At 40.4% G+C, this 21,005-nt stretch overlaps 1 protein-coding gene across 1 annotated transcript in view; it reads right to left on the bottom strand.

Moving 5' to 3' along the window:
* TRIO (trio Rho guanine nucleotide exchange factor) overlaps window positions 1–21,005 on the bottom strand; it is a 335,145-nt gene that overhangs the window by 88,043 nt on the left and 226,097 nt on the right. Inside the window, exons 22-33 of the mRNA XM_063086904.1 lie at window positions 19,536–19,730; window positions 19,336–19,451; window positions 18,481–18,547; window positions 17,780–17,889; window positions 16,819–16,888; window positions 16,132–16,221; window positions 13,794–13,886; window positions 11,386–11,497; window positions 9,376–9,566; window positions 7,238–7,339; window positions 3,329–3,471; window positions 2,707–2,806 (exon numbers count right to left, since the gene is read on the bottom strand). Coding sequence (XP_062942974.1) covers window positions 2,707–2,806; window positions 3,329–3,471; window positions 7,238–7,339; window positions 9,376–9,566; window positions 11,386–11,497; window positions 13,794–13,886; window positions 16,132–16,221; window positions 16,819–16,888; window positions 17,780–17,889; window positions 18,481–18,547; window positions 19,336–19,451; window positions 19,536–19,730 — 1,389 coding nt within the window. The remainder of the gene's footprint in view (window positions 1–2,706; window positions 2,807–3,328; window positions 3,472–7,237; window positions 7,340–9,375; window positions 9,567–11,385; window positions 11,498–13,793; window positions 13,887–16,131; window positions 16,222–16,818; window positions 16,889–17,779; window positions 17,890–18,480; window positions 18,548–19,335; window positions 19,452–19,535; window positions 19,731–21,005) is intronic.

Raw genomic sequence — 21,005 nt, 5'->3', positions numbered from 1 at the left:
GATAACTTTTTCCTTAAGAATTCTCCAAGAGGCCCAGTCAAAAACATCCCCCCACCCAGTTTCTGAAATGGAACCAAATTCCACGATAACAACTAACTCATAACAGACATCATAAATCAAGTCAAACAGGCAGAATGTCGTTAAATAATTTCCCTTGCCAGATCCATCTGCCCATGTCACCAGGGGCTGCTTAAACTTGAAATATGTAAGGTGGAAAGAAGTTTGAGACATAAGAAAAGTTATTGTCAATGTAGATAAGGAGATTGCTGGTTAAGCCTAGTTAGACAAACAGTGCATTTTACAAACCGACTCAGGAAAGGATGTAGTTCCCTAATTTTCAAACTGTATTTCCTTGAATCACTTACTGACCATGAAATGTTCTACCAGAGAAGCATAAAAAGGGAGATGGCCAAAAGAAAACTTTTCAAAAGCAGAAAACACAAAAGTTGCAGGCACAGGTACCACAGCAACACGCTCCTTTTTTCTAAGGCCTAATGGGCATGTTGCTCCAAACTCCAAATTTTGACTAATCTTTAGTCTCATGCAGTATTTATTCTAACCCCAAATGCAGATTCCAAGAACTGAAGATCATTGCTGCAGTTCTATTATCGTGGGAGGACATTTCATCCCATTTTTGTTCTTTAGAGCCTATTAAAGACCTAGGTCTCAGCGAGGGGTTTTAAAGGAAATGGATCCCACTTCTCCAGAGCCTGGGTGGAGGAGGCAGAACTGGCAGAAGTGACCCTTCAGGGATTTCTGAGCTCAGGAATGACGTTTAGAGACAACCCATTAGATGAGGTAGACAGAAACTGGTGACTATCTTCAGCGATATAATATTTAACAGGCAGTTCTTTTAAAATTCTAATATCCCAGTAGACTCCCAGGGTGAAATGATTCATTGCTACAAACCTGTATTTTTCTGTTAGTGACTTATCCTTATTCTCTCATTGGATACAAACAGCATTTCTGTATTCTAAGTTCATGCAAACCCTGTTTATGCTGTAGCAGATTTGAAGCCATGCAAGCTCCCCTACTCCTAAGCTCCTGGCTAGAGCCTTACTTCTGTGGAAGCCGTGAAGCTGCCCATGAATCCCAGCTAGCTACACGCTGCAGGGCACCAGGCTGAATTTCAGGGGTGACGGTGATGAATTTCAGGGGTGAGGCTTTCTGTGAAAGCCTGTGTGGAGGCGTCAAACCCCTCACACTTGAACAACATTATTTCTGACTTTTCTTTCAGGAGGCAACTCATATAAACTGACTAGTATAATTTAATCACCTTGGTTAGTTTTTTTAAAAAACAAAATGTTTCCGAGTTCAAACTTTAATTTTTCAAGCGAAACAGCTATGCGGTGGGGCCTCAGGGAGAAATGCTATTAGGCACCAAATGCCTGGACATGTCATTTATCTTATTTCTTATTACCATTGGCAAGAAATATCTGCTGAGTGCTAATACACAGGGCTGTGAACAAAACAAAATGAGAGGTTCTCTCTATTCTCCAGTCCTGTTATCCTAAGCACTCTAAGTTCTAGGACTTATTATTTAGTGAACTCAAAAAGTAAAATAAAAAAAACACTAAAACTAAATTACTCAAACTAGAAGGATTTTGTAAATGAAATCATTATAGCAGAGAAATATTTGAAATCTTACTTCTGTCCTGCAAACTATAACATTAAATACCATGAATTCTTCTGCAAAACCAAGTGGGGAAAGGCCAAAGACTGGGACGATAAGGTGCCATCTGAAATAACCCCCCACATACTGGACTCTGTCCTCCGAGGGCATCACTTGCCTGGGATGGCAAGGCCAGGACATTGTCCTTTCCTCGAACGCAGGGGAGTGGAAATGCTGGCGCAGGAGCCGTCGATGTCTCATGGCAAGGACTAAGGCCAGTGTGACAGAGTACAGCTCACACCGGAGAGTGAGACACTTGGGAGTTCTGTCTGAACTGATGGTGATTAAAATATAACCCCTATGTATTGTCAATCTTTTAGAAAAGAATTTGACCTATGCTTCTACAAACAGAACAGAACAGAAGGCTCCAATGAGATAAATGTTCTCCATCAGCTTCGACAGAGGACTTCTTTGGTCTTTTGTCTATCACATAAACTCAGGATCCCAAATTCTACTGTCAATTCATTTTGTAGGATTTTTGGATTCTATTGAGACAAAATCATGGGATACTCTAGGCTACTTTTTAAGAAGGTATTAGTTTTGGGGTTTTTTTTGATAAAAATCAGATCTGTCTATCCTCCCAGTGGTCATCATCATTGCAGGCCAATTCCAGGGCACATTTTCTGTGCTCTGAGAAGACACCCCAGGGCCACCACAGCAGATGCTAGTGCCTCTGCTTCAGTCAGAGCAGCTCCACTTTTATATACTGGTTCTGTGTGGGATTTTATTTTAAATGATAGCTTCTAATGCTTAACAATAAAATTTAAAAACTTAAGTACACTGCCCTCGACCGTCCGGATAGACAACCGTGTAACTGCACTGCGAAGGGCAGAACAGAGAGCTGAGATTTCTCTTGAATCCTTAGGGTTCAAGTCTTCTCACCCTGACCCCTTAAAGTCTCTGCCCTTGCACAGGTCCTGCCACCACTCTTGTGCACACCAACTATTTGAAAATGTTGACAAGCTGTCACTTATAGACAGAAAGAGGCTGCTTCAGCCAGAGACTAGCCACAGAAAGTTCTGGTGGCAGCTTACCTTATCGCTGTCCAGTGTGTTCTGAGATGTCCGAGAGGCGATGGAAATTGTATCGGGCTGGCTGCTACCATCCCCTTGGCTGTCCAGATCCTCTCCATCCCTGGTAGTACAAACAACTTTTAATTCCTGACATTGCGGGCCTGGTAAAGATCATCTACCAGTCACTGGAGAGATAAGAGATTTGTGAAGAGGGGCATACCCGTCTGCGTGATTGCCCGCCACCGCTATTACATTAACAATGGTAAATCACTCTTCATTGAGCACACGTTTTTGGCTAGGCCCGGTGCTAAGTGTCTAACATATTCCCAGAATTCTCACCACTATATAATATAGTTGATAGGGTTATTTCCATTTTAGAAACGAGAAAACAAAAATGTCACATGCATGATTTCCATGTGCGTGCTGAGTAATACTTGGGGCAGGAGAGGGAAAGTGATGAGGGATTGCACGGTCCTGCATTTACTTTCAGATAACAGAGGTTCTCGTCTTGACAAAGTGGCTTCATTACTAAGAATGATGTTATACACAAACGGTATTTTAAAAAACATATTCCTCAAAATGTTTGAGAAAAATCATTTTTGAAAAATGGTAAGTTAACACTGCCTTGTCCCCGAGCACTCACCTCCGCCCCTTCTGTCTTGTGGCCGGGGCTGTTTTGGGGATGTGGATGGGCTCCTTCAGGGCTCCTTTCAGGTGGACGGTCCTCTCCTGTATCACCTCGCGGATGTGCTTTATCCAGTCCTGTTTGTTCTCTATACTGGAAGCCTTGACAAGGTGTCAGAATCACTCAGGATACAGAAGGGGCCCTTCCCAGAACCTGCACTAACCACACTCAGTTCTCCCCTATTACCTATTCAGCCGAAAAGCAGCCATATCCTTTGTTTAATTTGCCACCAAATGACTAAATATTTTTTCATCAAAACCATTTTCATTTTACAGCATGTATGTTATTTCAGATCTCTGACTTTTCTAATAACTGACATTCTCCAGCCCTAAGACCTTTTAAGCAGCCCCGGGTAAATATGAAAACACAGCTACCCTCAAAACCAAAATGTCTCTGAGGCTGTTCAGGCAGGGACCAGGCACTGGTCAGTGGCTAGCAAACTGTCAGCAGGAACTGAACCAATCCCTACAATCTTGCTGCCTCACCCAATGGGCTCACAGAACAGCGGCAACAGCTGTGACCACCTGCCCAGGTGCCATGAGTGTACCAAGCGCAATGTCTCACTCGCTCCACCAGGACTTGACAAAGCAGGGCCTCTGTTATCCTTCTTTTATAAATGAGGAGCAGACGCATGGACACACATTAAAAAATGTGCCCAAAGTCACAAGGTCACCAACTGCCAATCACCTATGGCAGATTCATCTCAACTCCATTTCAACTTTGGAGAAATGTTCTCGAAAATGACAGAGAGTAGGCACAGTTGTCCCTCAGAATCCTTGAGGGATTGGTTCTAGGATTCCCGAGACCACCAAAATCTGAGGACCCTCGAGTCCCTGATATAAAATGGCATAGTATTTGCATATAACCTGTGCACATCCTCCCATATACTTTACATTATCTCTAGATTACTTGCAATAACTAACGCCATATCAATGCTACATAGATACTTGTCATGCTGTATTTCTAAAATTTGTATTTTTTTTTGTACAATATTGTTATTTTTGGTTTTTATCCCCAAATGTTTTTGGCCTTCAGATGGTTGAATCCACTCCTGAGGATACGGAGGGCTGACTGTACAAAATAAGCATCTGTTGAATGAACACATGTAGCGTCACTTTTTCCAGATTTTTTTCCCATTCTGTCTTAAAGGAGGTGTTTCTTTTTTTTTCCTTTTTACATGTTCTGGGCCTTAGTAATAGTTTTCTAATTTCCTTACTGAAAACATCAACCTCCTATGACATAAGCATCATTCCCAGTAAATGATTAGAATAATTGTCAGTGGGATCCTAGATGAGATCATGAAAGGAGGAGAACCCAGCATTTCTCACTGTGTACCTTGCTTTTGAAAACAGGAAATCAAAGCCCACGTTGGGAAAGCGAATTAAACTTGAAAATCCTCTTTATGATTTAACTGGAGGACATGTCTTTAAAGTTATTTAGAGGTGGTAATAGGGAAATAAATACAGATACAGTTAGCCTCCTGCTCCCTCTTCCCAGACCTGATGGCAGGAGGAGCCCAACCAGTGACTTCCGGGGCAGGAGGCAGGCAGGGTGACAGGGAACAGGGGTTAATGTGTGAAGCACGTGAAAACCACAGATCTCCTGGAATTTAAGGGCCTGATACAAATATGTAGGGGGTTAAACCAAGAGAAGTATATGAGAAAGAATAATCAGCAAATAACTGAGGAAAACTGTTAATATGGTTCAGAAATAAATAAATTCTCATGTAAACTGACCATTATTACATTGATGGAAACAATTCTCCTCCTAAACTTATAGTAAGCAGGGAAAAAAGGTGCCAATTTTTCAGAAATAGTAAGAGAAAGGTAACTTAGCTAAGGTACTAAGTAAAAGGTCCCACTTGGCTAAGAGAAGGGAATAATGTGTTTCATACTGCTGGTACTCTCAATGTGTTTAAGTAAGGATGTAGAAATAAAATTCTCCTTTCCAGATGATAAAAGTATAAAAGACCAAAACGTGTCTCACAGCTATTGGTGGTGGCCATCACCATCACTGCCACCACCTCCTCCACCACGGTCACCAGCACACCACCATCTACACCTTTGATACCCACACCACCACCACCTACACACCCTCATGGCCACCACCTCTGTCTACACCACCATCTATACCTGCACCACCACCACCTACACCCTCACTGCCACCAACATCTACACCATCACCTATACCATTATACCCTCATCACTACCTACACCAACACCCCTACAATCTATACCACCACTACCACCAAAATCTACACACCACCATCTACACCCTTACCACCTGCACCCTCACTGCCACCAACATCTACACCATCACCTACACCATCATCACCACTTATACCAACACCCCTGTCATCTATACTGCCACTACCACAAAAGTCTACACACCACCCCCTCCATCTACATCAGAATTACCATCACCATCTACACCATCACCACCACCTCCACTATAACCACAATCACCACAGAGAAATCTCTGAAATTAGTAAGAATATCATTCCCTGTAGTCCTTCCTTGGAAGTCAGAAAGATATTACGAAATTCTCTAGAAAACTTTCATCTGGTAAAGCCTGCAGGGGAAGTCTTATTCTTTAATTGTATCATGAGCGTTTTATTATGTCCTAAATGAAAGCAGTCCATATCTGACTAAAATATCTGGCAGTATTTCCTAGAAGCATCTTTTGGCATCTGCCACGGCAGCTTATCTGGATAAATACTTTATATTTGGTCTTGAGTGTTAAGGTCTTGAGTATACTTTAAAAAGTTTATACCTTAGAAAAATTCAGTTATCTAAAATTTAGCTGTCAGTGCAATTTACATTTTACAGGGTTTACGTCAGTACTAACAAGAACACAGTGGGTTGGTAGTCATATATTCACTGCAAAAGTTGTTTACATGTGAATAAAGTCCTTAAGAACAGAATGGCTTCCACAGTCAGTATTCACTAAACACAGCCTCTAAATGAGCAAACATGGAGGAGAGATTAAAAGGTGTGCAAGGGACACAATAGCTGACAGGCAAATTCACACACCAGAATCCCGTTATGCTTTTGGCTCATCTCCCAATATTCTACAATCTTCAGCGAATCTTCCCTAAACATCCTGAAACCACTTATGGTCTTTCCAGACAACTCAAAAAGACAGTTCCATCTGTATTTTTCCAAACATAGAAGGAAGGAAGGGCATAGGACATGCTTATAGCTCTGGGCCATTCCTAGGAGAGGTTAGTATAGTCAAAACAGAGATCAAATCAAATATTCAAAGATTATTTTCCTCCCTCAAAGACTGTATACCCAAAGGCACCCCTAGTGTTAGTGAAGTTTAAAACATAACAGTATCAGACCCTATCACTGATAACCATCCCTCTTTTTCCTCTGTCCCCAAACTAGAAAGCCAAAGAGCTGAGGACCCCTTGAAGACCCCTAGCATATTCAGCCTCGACTTCCTGTCAAAGCCCTCAGGAACACACCAGGTGCCTTTTTCTTTCAGAAACTCAAGGTCAAGTGTGCAATGAGAGTTGTTGGTCTGTATGTCATTCCTCCCATACCCCAGCTTCCTACGTCTCTTACAGAATCAACCAATTCTTTCTAAGACTGGAAGAATGGGAGAAGTTTAAATAGAACTTTCTTCATTGCTCTTTTAGGAGGCAAGCAAAAAGTTTAGCTCGAGTTATTTCATTACCAGAATACCAAACTGAATTTATTACACTATTCTTTTTGTGGCAGTCACCAATCCCAACAGAACACAAAAAGGACAAATACAATGATATGAAAACCAGTATGTTTCAACAATGGGGTAAAAAAAAAAGGATAGATAGCCATGATAAACTTTTCACAGAGCACATTCCCCAGTTTCAAATGAACGTACCTTAAGGACAATTTTATTATCCGAAGTGGGTGTCCTCCCTACCCACAGTGCAAATTTGCAAGGATCTCCTTCAACGTGTTCTGTGACACCCAACTCTGAGGTCTGGATAAAAAGATGGTTATATAATTAGGCAGGATGTAGAAAAGAGACCAAGAAAACAGTTTTTGGTTATGTGTGGTCATACTAGCTTATAACATAGTTCCTTTATAATGGTAATCTTAGATCTCATTTTAGGTAAAATGAGGAAATTTGTTCTTAGGCTATACTCATAATGATTAATTATCTTGCACTTCCTCTGAGCGTCTCTGCTGGAGACCCCAATGCAGTCAACAAGTAAAAAGTCCAAAGGAAGAAAACCAAAAGATCTGAAAATCCCACTATCTGGAAAATCAAAAGTTGGCTATTTTTAACCTTATAAATAAGAAAATGATTATTTCCCAGTTCCAAAACAGCTGCCACCATGAATTTTCAGCATTAATGACATATCTTCACAGAAGGCAAAGGATGTTTTAACAGCTGAATTATTTTCCAATTTCGTTATCAATAGTTTTAAGGGCTAAGAGACAAAATTGCTCTAATATATGCAAAACATGGAAGCGAGCAGTTGAAGGCCGATATCTCAGCCCCTTCTCCACAATCAGGTTTGCCCTGCATGCATTCTCCCTTAAGCAAAGGAAGTGATTCATAATCCAGAGCTCCAGAGGTGGCCTCTGAGGGAATCTTAACTTTTAAAAGATAAACTAAGTGAAGATGTATCGGCTCCTAAAACAGACTAGCTTGGTCTCTGAGGGCAGATTAAAATCAGCTAGTGAAATTACTAGCCAGCAATGTTGCATTTTTCTTTCTAGTCAGAATGTGACCTAAAATGATGTAAGGCAAACTGTGATCCAAAATACAATCTCAAACAGGATGTAAGCCAAAGAAAATGGAATGAAAACCATTAGTTCCAACCTGCAAATTACAGATTAAGATGATAACTATACTTGGGGGTATTTTATTACTCTGGGAGTTTGATTAATATATGGATATCATAAAAATGTATAATGCACGGGGGGGGGCGGTTAGCGCAGTTGGTTAGAGTCCAGCCTTATAACACCAAGGTCATGAGTTCAGATGCCGGTGCCGACCAGCCGCACAAAAAAAAAAAAAAAAAAAAAAAGTATAATGTATTAGTTGTCCAAATTCTAAACATCTACCAATATTTACAAGAGATCTGTCATAAAGAAACTCAATTTGATGGCATTTTCTATTCTTTTTTGGATGGTGATTTCTTCTTAGTCTCACTGGACCCTGCCCAGCTATCCTGCATTGAAAGCCCTGAGAGACGGCCCACTAAGGGATGATGGAAGTACAGCAGAGGACTCTGCTAGACTCAGGGTTTCCTGTGAGTGGTTGTGTGGTTTTATAGAGAGGCTGGATGGGCTGGCTAGTATTAACAAAATGGCACCAAGTATGTTTCTCTTGCCAGAAAGAACACTGACAGGTTAAATAAGAATGACAATGCAGCACTGGATCTGCCAAGCACTCAAGGGCAGCTATCTCTACATAAATGGGGCGGAGGATCTTTCAAACTGTATTTTTGCTGACATACACTTTCTCTAATAATGGCATTTTGCTATGATAAAAAAACCCATAAATATGTGTGCATTTATTTTTCATAAGTTTATTTTTAGAATCCCCCCCAAAAGCAAAGCTCATCACTAAGAATCTACAGTGAGCCACCCAGTTAGACTGTTTGAATATATACCGATATTTATGGATGAAAAATCAATTACGATGATATGAGAGCTTAATTAATCATAGTCTGATATAATCAACTTATTTATAAATCTAGTTAAAGCACAAAGGAGATAAACGATTTAAATTCTCTTATAAAACGTTTTCTTATCCTGTAGTCAGATGCTAAGGGATTTGGAAAGGACAAATTTCCAAAGTCTATGAAACTCCAGAGCACCCTCTAGTGGCCTCAGGGGTGCTGGAGAACTTCACTGAGGGAGATGAAAATGCTTCACAATTCAGACTCACATTTTAGGATAGTTGGAGACGTTAAACTCAAGACAACAAACAATTTTTTCTTCCTACAAAAAGGCTGCAATTGCGCTACCTGTAGACTTACAAGTCTGAACATCTGTACTTACAAACAATTTGCTTTTGTAAAGGTACTTGCTTCTCCCACTGGAATCTTTCACTTCTTTACTAAATACTAAGGACATTTCAAAAAGAAAGAGATGCCGTTCTCGACCCTTCCGAATTAAGGTTTTTGGGTCCCACACTTGGAAGGATTCCTGCAGGATGAGTTCTCCCTGAGACTCAATGTTTTCATCAAATCCTACAACACGAAAGAAAGACAATCAATTTAATAATAATAATAAAAAAAGATGCACAAGAAAGCATTATTACTGTCTCAACATTTGTAAAATGCCCATCAGTTAGACCTCAGATTAGAGTTTCCCATCTGAACCCGACTCCAGTCTCCCCACCACTGATCCATCCTACAAAGAATAATTCTTCCTAAAACACCACTTTGCAAGTATCTTCCCTTGTCAACAAAACAAAACAAAACAAAACAAAAAACAACGCAGTGACTGCCCACTGCTGAATCTTTAAGTGGTTTCCCTCTGGGTGGCATTCCCAGCTCTGGAGGGCTGGTTTAGCTCCCTCCTCACGCCTTCCCTCCCAGTGCTCTGCCGCGGAAACCTCTCCCACCTCTCCTCCTTCCACCCCCACGATGGTTCCTGACTCTCCTCTAAGCCCCATCCCCGTCCAAGCCTGGCTCTTGGCTCTTGGCTCTTGGCTCTTGACTCTTGACTCTCTCCACTCCATGTCCTCGGCCCAGCACGCCCTTCCCTGACATTCTGCTCAAGTCTTGGCCTTCCTCCAGGCCCTGCTCTGCTCTGCTCTTCTTCGTCTTGGAGACATCCTGGCTGCCTGTCCTTGGGATCCTCCCTCCTGTGAATGTAGCGTTCTATGTGTGAATCAGTCACCCTCGGCCACGTGGGCCTTAGCAGTGGCTCCTCTCTGCACCAAGTGGCTCCTTTATCACCTGGATGCTAAGCTACCAGGGCTTAGCAAAGCAATACCTGGGGCAGGGGCTGCTCGCTACCTCCCTTCTTCCACTCCCTGCTTCTTGTCTAATGGCAGAAGCTCCCTACAGGGCCGCCCCACTCCCCAGCCCCCTGCACAGTTAAGAGCAGCCAGACAAGGAGTGCCTACAGCTGTGGTCTGCCTGTCCAGGGGTTCCCTCCCTGTCCTCCCTCCCCACATCCTCCAAGATGGTCTTGAAACACCCTGGACCGAGTCAACCAGGACAACACATAGGATAGAGAGAAACTAGCCAGAATACAGCCACTCTGAGTCCTTGATAAAGTCGGTAAGAGCTAACAAATCACCTCAGCATTTTACATCACAGAAAGAAAAATCACTCTTGCTTGGCCTCTGAGTTTTGAGTGTCCATTACACTCAGCAGCAGCTATCTCTAACTCATATATTGCTCAATGTTACCGGTGAAAATGCCACAGGCCAGCAAAAGCATTTGGGTCAGGATTATTTCCTGTAAATAATTCCGCATAACCTGATAATAAGAGTTAAGCTTGCAACAAAGAAACAGCTTTCTTAAGCAAAAGAATTCATGGAAATTATAATTACTACAATAATTTTAAAACACATTTACCTAATTTTCTCTAGACCATGTTATACACCAAATTCACCTGCATACGCAGGTATCTGGTACCCTTTATGTTCAAGGCTGCAGCAGGTGAGGCAGTGGATATGGAGATGGGGAGGCAACAGCTCTTTTAAGGATTTTAAAGACTTGGGACTCCATCCATCCATCCACCCACCCACCCATCCATCCAACAGGAGAGGAGGCAATCTAAGGTAAGTGACATAAAGTGCTACTATAGTGAAGGGGCCCTTTTCCAGTTAAGGGATGAGAAAAGGACTTCAACAAAATAGAAGCATTTTACATGGCCCTTAAGAAAAGCAATGAAACCAACTCTTTAAGGAAGAAGACATTCACATCTGAACTCTTAACTATACCTAAACATAGAGGCATGAAGCCAAGATTTTTAGGGCTAGGGAAATCAATTTAGCAACAGCGACAGTAGAAATCCAACCAATGCACTCCAGGGACAAGGAGAGTCCTTTACCTTCAAGCATGCTGAGGTGCATGGCATCATTGGCTCGCTTGGGCACGCTGAGCATCACCTCCAGACCATCCTTTATCTCCCCCTTTCCTTCCTCACAGCACGTGAGCAGCTCCTATAGAAGACAATACCACGGGCTAGGCAAAGACTGGGAAACAACCCACCAACAAGACCTTTGCAGGAATGAAGGCATCTATGAAAACCTATGGTTTTTAAGACAAAAACCGACTGTGGTCAAGTGGGCATATATTCTTATTGAAAATGAATCACTGCCTCTTTATTCAATGGACAGCAGGGTTTGTCCTATTCAAAACAGAACAGAGTAAACCAGATGTAGTCATAGTTTGAGATGAAATCAGTATATCTGTCAACTACCAAGTCTCAAAAATAATAAATAAAAATATTTAATTAGTATACTAATGCATAATCAGCTGCTGGTTAATGCTGATGGTCATGCCAGAGTCTCACTATTAGGCTTGCCACAGGATCCCAGATGGATTTTGAACTCTGGTGCCTTTAACCCCATCTAATCTGGAACAGCAAAACCATGCAGCAGGAACAGTATGCCTTGTGAGTGCCTACAGCCAAATGCATTTCCTCTGTGCACACGATGTTTAGAAAAGCTCTAGTGGTTAAATTACAGCAGCTCCCTGGGAAGCTCTATATGTGTGATTACATTTCAGAGCTATTTAGAGAAACATCTGTTATCAAATATATGACAGCAGGAAGAGTAAGTTCACATTCTGGTGGGCTCCAAGATATTTTCTTACAAGTGAATTGATGATTATTATCAGTCAATAACAGTAACAACAGTTTTCTGTGTGCTGGTGTTCATCGAGAGGGATGTGACACTGCAGTCAGCTTTGGCCTCACATGGGGTAGTTTAGAGTAACTCAGTTACCTGGCAAGCACCTTTACTCATGATCAGATGGTGTTTATTATTCTGAGGAGCTTGGCAAAAACTGCTTTAAAAATTGCATTTTTAAAGCAGTTTTTGCCAAGCTCCTCAAAATAACTTCACCAGCAGGAAACCTTCATTGTTGGAGAGCTCAATGTAGTTCAATGTAGTCCTGAAGACTCTCTGGAGAGAATAAGGTAAGGTTTATAAATTTAAGGACCAGTTTAGTAGAACTTCATGTTAAAAACAAAATCCTTAAATCTTGAAGACATCAACTGCCTTTGCAGAATTAGAAAGCAAAAGGCAAATTTGAATGTAAACAAATTAGCCTCCTGACTTATTTCATGTTCATAGCAACCACATATTTCTGCAGTGATGGTCATAAAATCAGTTAAAGGGATTTTGATATAAAAGAACAGGAGAGTTTTTTCCAATAGAAAAGTTCCATAATAGTGTCACTTTCACTAAAGAATGTAGCCACTTCTTACTGTTTCCAGATTTTTTCCTGCTAACAAAAAGGATAAAGAATAGCTGCAGGCATTCATAACTCTATCTTCCGAATTTCTTTAATATCTAGAAAAATTACATCATAACCTCCTATTGTAGTGCCTAAGGCAGCACCTGGAACATAGCAGGGTTCATAAAATATTGTTACTGGGATGAATAGATGGTTCTAAATTCTCATGCTTAATAAAATTCACTGGCCAAGGAAATGGTGCAGTAAACATCACGACAGAAGTTATAAATTACTTTTACGTAATGAAGAAAATGTGTACTGATGATATATGAGTATAATGTATTTTGTGACAATTCTTATCACAAATTCCAAGTTTTCTTTACTTTTCTATTAAGACTAGTCATTATTAGATTTTTGCAAGTGTGATTTTAATTATAATCATTCATAAATAAGAAAAAGCAATCATTTCCCCTCAAATACTTGTGATCTGTATGAATGACATGTTTCTTATGGTGTGTGTGATGAATGACCAGCAGTAAAAGAGAGGAAGCTGCGTGAAGGTAGATTCTTAGTGGATTCAATGGAAAACCTCAACATCAGGCAGAACAGGGTTCAAAGCCAAGCCCAGATAATAGGTATCAGTGATTCTGAGCCCACACCCAACTCTCCAATGTAGCTTCTGCATGCAGACTAGCACTGTTATGAGGTTAATGTATACAAAGTACATACACAGCACCGTGCCTGGCCCAGAGTCAGCGAGCCATAACTGGGAACTGACAATACTAAAATACCAAGAACCAACAATTCCTCATTTGTGTCTCATTTTATGTTAGAGACTAGGGTCAGTCAGTGAAGTCCAGATGCATAATGAGGAAATATACTCTAATTTAACTGGTGCAATGAGAAATTAGGCAGGGCAATAAATGGCAATGAATACAAAAATAAATTTGTTAGGTGTTACTTCAGAAAATCCAGGGTAATATACATAGAGAAAAATGTCAAGACAGTAATGTATAATTCATAAAATTACATAGGCTGAAGATGCTTCAAACATACTTTTAATAGGAGCTGATACTTTGTTATTCGCTGAACTGGTTTAATAAGGTAGGAAGAGATGGAATTGGCTAATCCATGCCGTTGCTGTATCTCCTGCATTTAAAAACAAACCAAAAAACAAAAATCTTATTTTAGGGTTAGACTATTAAAAAATGGCTATAAGACCACATCACTTTTCCAAATACCTGATAAGCATTTTATTTTGCCGAAATAATAAAGGTCCCCTTTCCTAAATGGCTGTTAAAATATTAACGGAAAACATCTTTGTTTCTGCAATTCTACTGTGGATATGGGAGGGGAATAAATTGGGGGTAAAAGGGAGGATCTACATCACTGGTCAGTGGCACATCTAATGCTCTGATTCCCACTTTGCATTTTGTAACTGAGTTATTTATACTAAGAGCCCGCTGGCTGTCTGTGCTCCTCACTGTGAAGGGGGCACCCTGTCTGCTACTCACCACTCCATGCTGAGTACCTAGATCAGAGCTCAGAGAGATCAACGAGCAACTGAGAGATGCTCAAGAAGCTTGTTTCCAGAAAGAAGTATAATCAAAGGGTAACAGGTGTCTTAGAGAACTGAGGAAGTTATAACAGAAAGCCTCTTCAAAAAATAAAACAACTATATAGTGAGTATTGAAGGCATGTAATTTGTGAAATCTCTCTTAGACAAGCACGATTTCCTTTATTCTTAAAGATATATTTTAGGGCACAAGGGTTTTTAAAATGTCTTTGAGTCCAAACATTAAATGTGCCACACACACTTTCTCTGCTTAGGTCCTAAATAATTCTAACTCTGCCTGTAGACATGGTGTTGGGTTTCATTTAATGGCATCTGTCTAAGACCTAGGGTCATGTGAGATATTAAAAAGAAAAGGTAGCAGCTGGGCTAGGAGCAGCTTCATATTTACAAAGGCATGAGGTGTAATTACTGGTCATGAAAATGACAACTAAAATAGGGTCATGTACACGTGCAGCTTCATCTCAAAGACAGAAACTAAAGTTTATCCTAATTTCCTAGACTTTCAGATAAGAGCAGATTACCACACTTGTTCATACACAAGTGTAAAGACAGAATACAAGTCCAATGTCCTCATGGCCTTACGCACCAAAATATGCATACCATTCAAAAGTACCTTATTTTTCAATCAAAATGTATTTGGCCTACGTTTGATCGACTAAGTTTTTGGAAGCCAAAAAGCATTCTGTATATTATGTATAAGGCTCCATACCCTTTTATGCTAAATAATCTCCCTGTAACATCTTTCAAAAATCAGATGGCTTATATCTACAGTTACCCAATGAGAATACAATTCATGAACCTTTTAACCAACCCTAGTTGTTACAGTGCTATTTGTAAAATTTTACTGGTAGGTCACTTTTGGAAATTCATAACATCATGAAATTAAAATAGGAAAAATAAATGATAAAAAAGATTCAAATTTAGTTTTGTTTTATAGAGGAAAAAGAAGCTTAATTTAGTAGTTTATGCCACACACACACACACACACACACACACACACACACACACAACATGTAAAAAATTATTGTATATAAACAATAAGTAATGACATACATATATACGCACAAACACGTATGTACATATTAAAATCTGAGTTTCTTACAGATATAAGGCTTCCAGTACCTGAGTAGGATCTTTTAAAAACATAAGAAAATAAAAGAATATCCCAACAAAAACATGATAAAAATGAAAATAAAATATTGTACAGTGTTCTCCCTTATCCACGGTTTTGCTTTCTACAATTTCAGTTACCAGCAATCAACTATGGCCCACAAATATTAAATGGAAAATTCTAGAAATAATTCATAAGTTCTAATAGCACACCATTCTGAGTAGCGTGATACAATTCATAATATCCTGCTCCATCCTGCCTGGGATGTGAATCATCCCTCTGTCCAGCAGATCCACGCTGTATATGCTACCTGCCCGTTTGTCACTTAGCAGCCATCTCAGATATCAGATCAACAGATCACAAGAAGCGAGAATACAGTACAGTAAGATATTTTGAGAAAGAGACCACAGTCACATAACTTTTATTACAGTATATTTAATAACTATTTGATTTTATTATTGTTGTTAAGGTCTTACTGTGCCTAACTTATAAACTAAGCTTTATTATAAATATGTATATAGGAAAAAACATAGTGTATATACGGTTTGGTTCTATCTGTGGTTCCAGGCATTCACCGTGGGTCTTCAAACATATCCCCCGCAGATAAGCGGGAACTACTGTACCAATAATTAGGTCAACGTTATGGGTAATGTTGTGTTTTAAATATACTAAATACAACTTGAGAAATTTCACAGCTTCTTACTTACATCAAAGTAGGACCCTGCGTGTTCCAAAATCAGCTGTGTAGAATCAGGCTTATTTTTGCAATATGTGACATACATCTGAAACTTGTCTGCCTATAAGCAACAGAAAACATTTTAGACTATCTCATTCAAACTGCCACAAGTTAAACTATGATAAACTTTTATAAAGAAAAGAAGCTGTGTGGATAAAGAAAACATAAGCCTCAAATAAAAAAGTCTCTTTGCTGTTTTTCAGTAGCGCAGCTTTCAGGTGATGCATCCTGCTAAGGCCACGCACCCCCAGAGCCTCACCCACCACAGCAAGCCTGGGCCAGGCAGCTGCCCTTGCTCTTCCCACCACGGTGCATGTGAACCTCAGCTGCGGGCTGTCGCCAGCACAGCCTCTGCCTCGTTGTCCGCCTCTCCTCCGCACTGGGCGATCCCCTGGCAGGCCTGGGCACTCAGCGATGGGTGAATCCCCAGGGTCGAGGGAAGGCCTGGCACACTAAATGTTCTATTTCAAGCCATGACTAATGCAATAAAACCCCACAATAATAAATAGGTGGAGAATGTAATTCTTTGAGGTACCACCTGTTTCTCTGTACAGACAGATATCAGAAGATGGTGACTTAAAAGAAATGAACAACATCCTTTCTAACTTCCTTCAATGCTACCAAATAACTGAGTGAACAAGCAGCTGAGGTTTCATACCCAAGTGACAAAGCAGTGTCCAACGTCCTCTGGCAACTGCTCATATTTTTCCAGCTCCTTTAGGAATATGCTGCAGAGAATAAAAATGTTGTCATACTATTAGCATGTTTTAAAACTAGTGAGATACGCCAAAACTGAAAAAATTGTGCCTTCTAAATTTTAAGAATTAACAAAAATGTATAGTTCTTAAGTAGGTTAAGTTATTGTGACTTTCAAATTGCTGACCAGTTTAGCCTTCAAATACTTTCTAACAGAAATTTTAGCCTAGCAGCTTACTTCTGGGAAAATACTAGCATTTAGTAGCTAAGGATATAATTTAGGGAGGTAAATGTTCAGTCAGAAGAACCCCTCCTGCATTTTCTGCTTCTGCTGGGGTGGGGGTGGGGGAGGGAAGAGACTGCACTAGGTCTGGCCCCAGTGTCATCTTACCATAGGCTACAGGGTGGCATAGACTCCACCTAAAGGAACTTCTGATGCTGCTGCTCTTTTTAAATCTTAAAATAAAATCACAAACCTCCTGTGGCTAATGGAAAGTGCGTTTTATTTTGGTCAGATTACACATCTATTCCTTTCTCAGTTCTTCCTTCTCCCTTATCATAAAAGACCAAACAACATCAGCCAGTGGTCCTAAGGGGAGCTCTTCTTTCTTTTAACCCTAAGAAGTAATTTGTTTGGCAGCTGATGACTCAGCTTGAGGGTAATTAGGGTTCTAGCAAAAACACTCACAGTTTTCCTAATCTTATTCCTGAAGAAAATAAGCACAAATATAAAGTTCAGTTTGTATTCAAAGAATCTACAGAATGTCAGTATTTTTGGAGAAAGACTGATAGTCTTCGTTCATATTTCAACAAAATCACTGAAACATTTAATTTAACTGGAAAGTGTTTATTTCTTGTTATGGAACTTCAGCGCAGTATCTAGATTTTAAGAATAACTGCTTCCCAAAGATAAAACCACTCACTTATTATGAAACTCATAGATTTCCTGCATGTTTCCGAAGATAATGAGCTCTTTGTTTACAATGCCTGGTGGGATCTCCTCCACACCGCTGGTCATTTCCCACAGGTAGGTCTGGAGTGGAGGGAAACAGAGGGATTAGACAAAAATCAATGCCAAATTTTCAAGAAACAGCTATTCCTGACATCTGCAAATAGATACACAGAGTTAATGTATGAATGAAAATATGTCCGAAGCATGGAACCTTTTACAAAACATAAAAAACTCTTTTTAAAAAGAGCCCTGCAGTTGCTATGAATACGTCAGAAGGGTTCCTATACTTTTCAATTTTAAACTCATTCCCAGCTTCAAATTTTGGAATTAACCTACTCCAGAAGGTATGACAAATATTTATGATACTACGGAGTATTAGTTGCCAATCATAATTAGTAGGCACATTGCTCCGAAGCTGCTGTAAAACTCTACACAAAGAGAATGTCAGCCAGCTATCATGTGATAGACGGAATGAGAGGATTAATGCTGTATCATCTCTGCAATGAGTGAAAAACAAGCCTAGAACTTCACAGAAGTGCAGACACACGAAACTGGCTGCTGGAGCCCTCTTTAACATAAAAATTGTGATTATTCTAAGAACTACCAATAAGTAAGAGAAAAATAGCAAGGTTATACTCAATCTAAATAAACAAGCAAAAAAAACTTACTTACATCCATACACTCTCGGAGGTCTCTTACATAAGCCTTTTCAGTTTGAATCAGCTCAGCCATTATGAACCTTAAACAGAGCAAGACAGCAAACAGTGCAGCTCAGTCAGGATGCGTGCTCATTTTACTAGCCACTTTTATGGCTCTACAAAATAATAAGGAGAGTCTAAAAGCACTAGTCCTAAAGTAACGGTTTTGAACAAGTAAATCAAGAAGAGATAGACAAAACAGTATCCAGCCACTAATTCAAGAGCAAAAAAAAGACTTTTGGAAACATTTTATTGGGGTACATACAGATCGGGTTTCTCAACTTGGCACTACTGACATTTCGGGCTGAATAACTCTGCTGTGGGGCTGTTCAGTGCACTGTAGGATACTCAGCTGCTCCTCTGGTCTCCACCCACTAGATGCCACTAGCACTTCCCCTCCCCCTCCGACTGTGTGACAACCAGAATGTTTCCTCACGTTGCCAAATGTACCGGGGAACAAAACTGCTCCTGGCTGACAAACGCTGGGTTTGGAGAAATCTTTTGTCTTTAGTACAGTTCACTATTTTTAAACACCTAAATTTGCTTATTAATTTCCTCTCTTTTGTATTACTACCTAGTAGACACAAGCAACTTGTCGACCCCAAATGAAAGGAAGGCACAGGGATAAAAACAAAACATTGTTTCTGAACCAGGTGATAAGGGGACATTGGACACAGCGCAATCTGTGAGGCAAAAACTAAGCCCACTCAGAGCAATGCAAAGTCTCAGTGCCATTTGATTTCAAATCACATGGAGAAGCATGTTTGTCCAAATGACATATTCTTCACTTTTTCAATGAGTTCTGGTAGATTGTTAAAGACTGGCTTACTCTTTCCTGCGGGCAGATTTCCGTTTCTCTTCATTAAGTTCATGAGCGGCATCTCGAAGTTTCACCTCTGACCCAGGGATACTGGCTGGAATGATATCTAGCTGAAGACTTTTACTCTGGAATGAGAGAGTCAATTATATCAGTAAAGAGGACACCAGGAAGAAGATCAGGATTTATTCAGCTTGCACAAAGCAATTTACCGATTTGTTGGAATCTGAAGAAATCCCCAGGGCTTTCTCCAAAGAGGTCCTGTACTTCTCCATCCGCAGAGAAAAATCTCTGTACCTCTTATCCACTGCGGTAACACATTTTTTTATCTCTGCTGCATGGGCATGCCCTTTTTCACAAAAGCCATCAGCCAGCTGTATCAATAGCTTCACTCTCTCTTTGGTTTGCTGCAAAAAACAACAGGAAAGTATTGTGAAGCAAATGAGCCCAGCCGCCAGGGACCCGAAACACAGTGGCCACTTGCCTACAACTCAGACCAAACAGGAAGAGATGGCTGGTGGTAGAAACTCAGATGAAAGCCCCAAGTCCATGCAACCCATCTCCCTGACTCTAGATGAGCTGTCTTTCCTCAGCTCTTCCACAACGAATGGCAGTTTTATGACCTCAAAGAAAAAGTCTAGGCTGTTTTTCAACAATGTCTTCATCTGGTAGGTGTTGAGTAAAAATCTGTGCAATGAATGAATGAATGAACATTCCTTCAGGATGTTCTCTTTACAATTCTTTATTCTCCTCCTTTGAATACTGCATCGTTACAAAGGAGCTGTGCAAAGACAGCTCCTTGTTTTATACATGCTTATTCTAGGTGCCAAATTGGACCTACAGCTCTTGCAGGGCAAGCAGCCATCTGACTTCTTGGTCTTCCTAAAGAATGTGTAGCAAAGGCTGTCCCCGTAGCAGGCACTCAACAAAATCCTTGATGAAGCTCCCCCATATCACACGTTCATTGCGTTTTTTAATTCTCAGGACACGGAGGAAAATTGACTAGTCAGGAAATTATCTTCATGGAGGTATTTTAAATTTTGTCCCTGTTTGAGAACTCTCTAAAAGATTATTCCGTTTTATATGTACATAGAAAAAGATCTTTTGCTAGGTTAAGCATAATTTTATTACTTTTCACAAAGTTAAGAATAACTGTAAAACAATGGTTTTATACATATAATGGTAGCAGCTTCACTGAACTCTGATTCCCCAACAATCTTTCTCATCACATTCGCTTCACTGATTATTATTACCAGGCTTCCTCCGACATTCCCCTGGCATTTTCAAATTAATAAGTTAATCTTCTGCTATGGAACCTGCTTTTCTCAGGTAAACTTTAACTAGAAAATCTTTATGACCAATTTTCAGAAAACTGACATTTAAAAAATCCCCAAAAGGAAGGTGGTCAGAGTTCAAAACCCAGATAAATTATCTTAGCTTGTAAAACGAAATTTTTGAGTCCGAATTCACCGGGCAACCTGTAAAGTCAGCTGTAAAGTTCCTTCAGACGCTCCATGAACACCATGGGCAACCTGTGGGCCACCGAGTGCGTGGTCCCACAGCGCTGCCCTCCTGTGTCATCTGCTCCAGGCTCATGCCTCCGGTCCTCAGCACCGCTGCTTCTGCCTGCAGTGCTGTTCCCCTAGATATCTCCGTGACTCTTTCCCATCTCTGCTCAAATA

Source organism: Cynocephalus volans, chromosome 2 (assembly GCF_027409185.1).
Source record: "Cynocephalus volans isolate mCynVol1 chromosome 2, mCynVol1.pri, whole genome shotgun sequence".
Classification (NCBI taxonomy): Eukaryota; Metazoa; Chordata; class Mammalia; order Dermoptera; family Cynocephalidae; genus Cynocephalus; species Cynocephalus volans.
Note: the sequence above shows the minus strand (reverse complement) of the source record. Positions and strands in the feature narration are given on the sequence as shown.